Here is a 6,908-nt window from a genome sequence, read left to right as displayed (position 1 = left end):
CAAAACAAGAACAACACTGAATACATTTTTAATTCATTCAGCCACAATTGGGTTTTTAGTTAATGCATTTTCAGATGAGCAGATCCAAAGTTTAATTTCAAAACCAATTTGAAATTAAATTGTTTGAAATAATCTGAAAGGTCTCGAGTTTGTTTAAAATCAGCGAGATTCTGATTTCCGAAAGTCAGTGAAAGCAACTAACAGGAAGTTCTCACAGCCTTCGCAGTCCGGACACTAGACCCCGGGCGTGCGTAACTTTGTGTCCTCTGGCTGTTTTCTCCGAAAACTGCCAAGTAATTATGGTCAGATACAAGGGCCTGCAATGGAAACAGTGTTGTCCAAGTCTGGACTGTTGTGTTTGGTATGTAGTTGTAAGTTTAATAAGGTTAAGACGCGACTGAATTTAGTGGGTTTCCTTGGGTTACATTCCCTTCAGGTGTCCATCAGGTGGAGGAACTCGAGGTAAGTTAAGTCGTATATAAACTACACAAAGACTCTTTTAAACAGTCCTCCTGGGAACCCTACAGTCACATAGTCCACTGCTGTGTCCGGGTCTCAGTCGTCATTTCAAACCGCTTTCTTCGTTATACTATCTTAAAAATATTCAAATTCTCGGTTATCTTACATGAACTAGAACCAGTGACACAGAGACAGATGGGGCTCCTGCACTGCTGCTACAACTGTGGAAAATCCCAAATGAAAAGCAGTGTCTTTAATTAAAGACGGCATCACTCAAGTTACAAAATTTAATGTAGAGAATATTCCCTTTTTTGTGCAGCTATATACCTATCACACAACTAAATAGCTCTCACTCACTCACACACACACACACACACACACACGAGAGAGAGACAGTCAAATCTGTATCTACTCTGTTTATTCAAGTTATGATTATAATAATTATAATTGCCTGGGAATTGCCTTCCTGCGGAAGGTTTCTTCCTGTTAAAAGGGAGTTTTTTCCTCCCACCGTCGCCAAAGCACTGGCTAATAGGGGGGTCATATGATTGTTAGGGTTTTCTCTGTATGTATTATTGTGGGGTACACCTTACAATATAAAGCACCTTGAGGCGACTGTTGTTCTGATTTGGCGCTGAATAAATAAAATTGTATTGAAATTGAATGATTTTATTACTTTTGTTTTGGCTGAGGTATAATAATTAATATAATAATAATTAGTAGTAACATTGGCGGTGGAATCAATGTTTAAAATACTGATTTAAAAATATTTTTATTTTTTATAAAATATAGTTCGTTACAGCGGTTTTCTCCTTCATAAAATATCCCACAACCTCGGCGAGAGTTTGTCGCGTCACGTGATCAAAGGGTTTTTCGCACCGACGTCAGAGACGCCGAGCTGGTACCGAGATATGGTCCGTAACCGTCCTGCTGCATTAAGAACTTCACATTTTTTCTTTGAACGACGTCCTGCTAACAGCCGGCTTAACGTTTCCTGTCGATAGTCCCTCCGGGGTAATGCTGCAGTGATGTAAACTGTGCTGCAAAATGCGTGCAGCTCCTCATAAATGCTGCTCATTAAAACAGTCCGAAGCTAACGTTTATGCAGAGAACATGTCTCCTCGCTAAGGAAAGCACTGGTGGTATTCTGAGTTCAAGTTTTCGGGAAGGTAGGTGCTAGAACCTGACGTTAGACGACGCTTGTGGTATACGATAATGCTATGGTGGCCTGTTCCTAGAGTCATTGTTTTCCTTTTGAACACACTTGCTAGGCGAGTTCTCGGTAAAATACAGTGTGCAGTATTTCCTCCTTACGCTTGGTGAGGATATAATGGTTTAGTTTGTCAGTAGTGGTTTGCAGTTTGCCATCCTTATCGCGTGTTTGACACCTTTGCAACAGGAAACGGATAAATGTCATAATGTGCTGGTTAAACTCGATCAGTTGGCAGCTGTTGTCATGTTCATAATTATTTCCTTTCATGAATTCTTAATTAATTTCACAGCAGTATATATGATTAAGTCTATTTCTAACTTGTGTCAAGGTTATTTCTAGCATGTGCTGTCCAGTCTTTAAAGCTCACATGTGCGTTTATTCAATAGTAAAGTGATATTTCTCTTGAATTCAGGAAAAACCTGACTCGAGGTTGTGTTTGTTGTTTATACAACCATGGCAGGCATGCTGGCTAGATGCAAAGACCTATTTTGATTGTCATCCACAGAGCCCCATTGTTAACCTAGTGTGTGTGTAAGTTCCATTCATGAGGCCAAGTGCATCATCAGCATGGCATGGTTTAATGTGTGGATTTCCCCACAGAGAGCAAGTGCACTTTGGTTTTTTTTTTGTTTCATAACTGCATTAGATGTAGTGGTTTATTTACTCCACTTCCCTCTGGGATTAATAAAGTTTCTCTGATTCTGATTATTTCTCTTTGCATAAGAGGATCCATGAAGGAAGCATTGCTGAGTGCATGATAGTGAGGGTGTATTACGAACTCTGATAGTTGTGGATAATAGCAGGATAAGGAAGGGCTGTGATTAGACTTCTTGGCTTTCTCTCATCTCAGTGCCTTCATAAATATATGCTTCTTTATCTGATGAAATCATTATTCACTCCGGTCACACACCCAGTCCTGTTTGAATGCTTTACGGCAAGGCAAACTCCATTTAAAGTTTAATTCTGCACCACCGTGTTTGAAGGAGACATTCACCCAAAAAAATAGCAGTTTAAGGTACCCATGAGTTCTTGCACGCTGTTAAGCTTTAATGTGGTAAACAGTGGAATTACAGTGCAAATGTCTTTAGATTTGTGTGTGTCAGAACATCAGTTAGTTCTCAATCGCTGTTACTCAAGAGAAAAAAGCTGTCAACACACTTCTTCCTGCCAGCAAGTCCTTAATTATAAAAGCAGTGGCAAGGTTTGAACAACTGAATTTAATGCACAGTGGAAGCATTTAAATGTCACGTCAGATAATAGTTTTATTTGAATACAGTAAAGCTGATGTCACTGTGCCTGATTATCATCTTTTTGTCTTATGCAAAGTGTTGCAGTTTAACTGTCTGCTGTTTGTGTGTTCTGTTATCAGTACAGTTCTATCAGTGAAAGGGGCCAGGCTATAACTTGGTTGCAGTTGTGTTTATGTAATGTCTTTGTTCTCATTGTCTTCTGGTATAATTGTGGTTCTGCTCGCTGTGCAGGACTTTGCAGCACTGTTGTGAAGTTAATACTGTGTTTGTGTGTCAGTGCTAGGTGTGGTTGGGGCGCTGAAGCCATGGAGAAGCCGTCATCTTCAGACAGAGCTGAGCTCGAGGAGAGAAAAGGCCTGGTGGAGGTAATGCACATTATCAGCTGCAATTAGATGGCGCCGTGGTTTAAATGGAAAGTTCACCGCAAAATGAAATATAAATGTTTTTCCTCTTGCCTGCAATCCTCTTAATACAGCACCATCACAACAAAAGACATCTGCCTTCTGTTGAATATAGTGGAAAAAGGTGGCACATGTTTACAAAGTTCTGCTTGGTAGCACTGCAAATTTGGTTGCATATTTGCTTTAGTTTTTTAGCTGGAGGTGAATATTGATAAGATTTTGTTGAAAGCGTTGGTATTCTCACATCCATCCATCCTCCGCATGTCCAAAGTTGGGTTGCGGTGGCAGCAGGTGTTAGCTTGAGCAGTGTATTCTAGATGTCCTTCTCCTTAACCAGACTTTCCACTTCCTCCTGGGGTATCCCAAGGTGCTCTCCCAGGCCAGATGAGATATATGATCTCTCCAGAGGGTTCAGGGTCTACTTTGGGGTCTCCACCCAGTTGGGCTTGCCCAGGAGGTGCCAGAACCACCTCAGCTGGGTCCTTTTGACATGCAGGAGCAGCGTCTCTACTCTGAGATCGCTCCACATGTCTGAGGCCATCACCCTATCCCGAAGGCCCAGTCACCCTGGAGAGGAAACTGTTACTTTCTGATTTCAGTCTTTAGTAATTTTCTGTGTGGGGAACCAAATGAAATCCTACATAGATCTTCAGTGTAGCTGTATTATTATCTGATTGTGAACAGTGTGGAAGCAGAGCAAGGGGAAAAAAAGAGACTGAGGAGTGCAGAAGCAACACTGCTATGAGTTTGATCCATTTGTTTTTCAGTGTCCAACTGTTGAGGGGAAAAAAAGGCCAGCCCTGGTAAACTTTTCAAAGCACCTATTTTAACATGTAATTACATTTGGCAGGTCGAAAGAAAAAGCACAGGTGTGTTTCGGAATGGGAATTAAAAACCGGTTTTCAAAGGCTTTGCAATTACTGCTCAGGTCATTAACTCGTGATAACCGTTAAAGGGACTTCTTAGTGTTTTTAAAACTGTTGTGTAATCCTGATGTATGTGTCAGTCTTTTACGCCAGAAGAATTTGCAGAACTTAATAAATGCACTGATATTATTTTTTTTTTTTCATGTTTTCTCACTACATTCTTGTATGTTAAGTGTTTATTTTCAATTCTTAAAAATGTTTAGAAGAATTCAAGTTTACTATAGTTTCTATGTGTACTCATTGTTCAGGATGGTGGCGAGCCTAGAGGTGCTGAGGGTGGAGAGGTGGATGCTCGGACTCCAAGGAAGAGCAGCTCCTCCCGCAAAAGCTTCCGCCTGGACTACCGACTGGAGGTAAGACCCTCTATTACTGTCACCCTGCTATCTAATAAAACCCAAATCCTGAGGCTTCAGTTTCACCTCAGAGCTTCTCCGTTCTGTGAAGTCCTCCTCTCTAGTTCTGCATGTTGTGTTTTGTTACATCCGAGTTCAGCTTTTCATGTCATGGATCACACAGTGTTCTTAAATTGGTTATATCAGGTGGTTGCTGTGTCTGTATCTGCATTAGCATGCTTTAAATCTCATCTCACAGAAAGAAGTTTTTCTGTTGTTATTAATCATGTCAGAAAAACCTCCCTTGTTCTGTGGTGTTCCACAGGGATCATTTTTGGAACTATCCTGTTTAGCTTGTAGATGTTAACTCTTGAGCAGATAATATCTAATTTATAAAAACATTTCTACAAACTGTTTGATTTCCAAGTTATAGTTAAATAACAATTTCTACATTTCATTTCTGATGAAAGAGACTCTTACCATTGTCCCAGATGGCGCAATCCCAAGGTTCAAACAAGGCAGTAGGTTTGTTAGTTCTGTTAAATCTAGCTTATGTAACCTTGGGGTAATGTTGAATAGTTCCCTTTCTTTAGGTTGTTATGTCAGGAGTGGAACTTGTTTATTTTATCTAAGGGGCATCTTTTTGCTCCAAAACTTTGGAATGAGTTGTTTTATTGTTTCAGATGGGGCTTTTAAAAATGGGTAAAGTCAGGCTTTGGGGTCTTTGTGTCTGACTTTGTCTTGTTTATGTGTCCGTTTTGTTGTTTTGGTTTTATTTAATGTTTCTTCTTTAGGCATCAGGCACTTTGTGACTTTCCTGTGAAAAATAAACTTGTATATTTTATACAACTGTAGATTCCAAAATGACTTGCTAACATAGAAAATATGCTATTGTTTACTTTTTTTGCAGGAAGAAGTGACAAAGTCGTGTCGGGACAAACATGGCCGCTGGGCTAACCCCTGGCCAACGTGGCGCTTTCCTTCCTACTCGATGCTGTTCAGGTTCCTGTTCTTAGAAAAAGATAACAGCAATGTACCTTCTAGTAAAGAGGTAGGTAATCACTTATTTATAATCACCAGTTTACTATTAGCTGTTGGTTTTAATCCAAGTCGCAGTGAAGCGTCACTAATCAATTTTTAAATGTGCAGGTCTTAAGTTTATATAGAAAACAGCTGTTGGCAAAATTTAGCCTCCTTGGAAATGAGTTCAGGACAAATACATCTTTACTAAGAATCACTGGCCGATTTCATCTCACACACACACTATTTATAGGTCTTATTGGAAAACCTGCTGAGCTCAGTGAGGGCTTAACAAGCTGCTTTCACACTGCAACAGAAAAAAGGTTAACCCTTTATTAGCACAGACTCTACTATTTGTTGCTATATGCAAACTTTTAAAAATAGGTGTGCTTACCAACTACTAGCAAATTCATAGGTGTAAAGTACAGTTATAGCAAAGGTGGCCTTCAGCATTAAGTAATTTGCCCCTCCTGCACCCATCTGTTTCATCTCTTCTTACATCTTACTTTGTCTGTTATTTATTTATTTTTTTAAACTATGGATGGCCTGTTCCTCTCCCTCGTCTCTCTGTCCCTAAAGGCCCTGGATCGTGAGCTCCCTGTGATGGAGCCATACTTTGTGCAGAACCCAAACCTCTCTGGCTCTGGTCCAGGACTGAGAGTCACATGGCTGGGCCATGCCACAGTTCTGGTTGAAATCGATGGGGTGAATGTTCTGACAGATCCAATCTTCAGTCAGAGGGCATCGCCGATCCAATATATGGGACCCAAAAGATTCAGAGGTCCTCCTTGCACTGTGGAGCAGGTTCCTATATATACATACATATATTTTTGTTTGTTAAAATTTTTTATTTATTCCTCCACCTTTAAGTTTCTTCTTTTACTTTCCTGCCAACAGCTTCCTAGGATTGATGCAGTGGTCATCAGTCACTCTCATTACGATCATCTGGATGCTGGATCTGTGGCCAGTCTTAATGCTCGCTTCGGAGGAGAGCTACGCTGGTACGTGAGGTGGATCAGTGGTCCACAATTTTATTTCCATTCATGTCATATGTTCACTTCCCACTGTCAAACAGTGTGCCCTTTAGTGCCCTTTATTAGAAATTACATGTACCTTTTTGCATTGTGTTTGTGTGTCAGGTTCGTGCCAATGGGTTTGATGGACTGGCTGGTGAAGATGGGCTGTGAGAATGTGATGGAGCTGGACTGGTGGGAGGAGAACTGTGTCCCAGGTCATGATGATGTCACGTTTGTTTGCACACCCTCGCAGCACTGGAGCAAACGCACAGCATGGGATGATAACAAAGT

General features: G+C 40.7%; 1 protein-coding gene across 6 annotated transcripts in view; it reads left to right on the top strand.

The window, feature by feature from the left end:
* Window positions 1–6,908, top strand: part of napepld (N-acyl phosphatidylethanolamine phospholipase D) — a 28,011-nt gene that overhangs the window by 16,119 nt on the left and 4,984 nt on the right. Inside the window, exons 2-8 of one of the 6 annotated variants that reach the window (XM_040035314.1) lie at window positions 1,546–1,628; window positions 3,200–3,287; window positions 4,498–4,602; window positions 5,492–5,632; window positions 6,181–6,405; window positions 6,499–6,602; window positions 6,741–6,906. In XM_040035314.1, the coding sequence (XP_039891248.1) occupies window positions 3,228–3,287; window positions 4,498–4,602; window positions 5,492–5,632; window positions 6,181–6,405; window positions 6,499–6,602; window positions 6,741–6,906 (801 nt within the window). In that variant the 5' untranslated portion in view covers window positions 1,546–1,628; window positions 3,200–3,227. The other 5 variants (XM_040035311.1, XM_040035312.1, XM_040035316.1 and 2 more) reach the window with 5 other exon arrangements.

Source organism: Simochromis diagramma, unplaced genomic scaffold (genome assembly GCF_900408965.1).
Source record: "Simochromis diagramma unplaced genomic scaffold, fSimDia1.1 OVJJ01000816.1, whole genome shotgun sequence".
In the NCBI taxonomy this organism is placed as follows: Eukaryota; Metazoa; Chordata; class Actinopteri; order Cichliformes; family Cichlidae; genus Simochromis; species Simochromis diagramma.
This window is presented reverse-complemented; position numbering and strand designations above follow the sequence as displayed.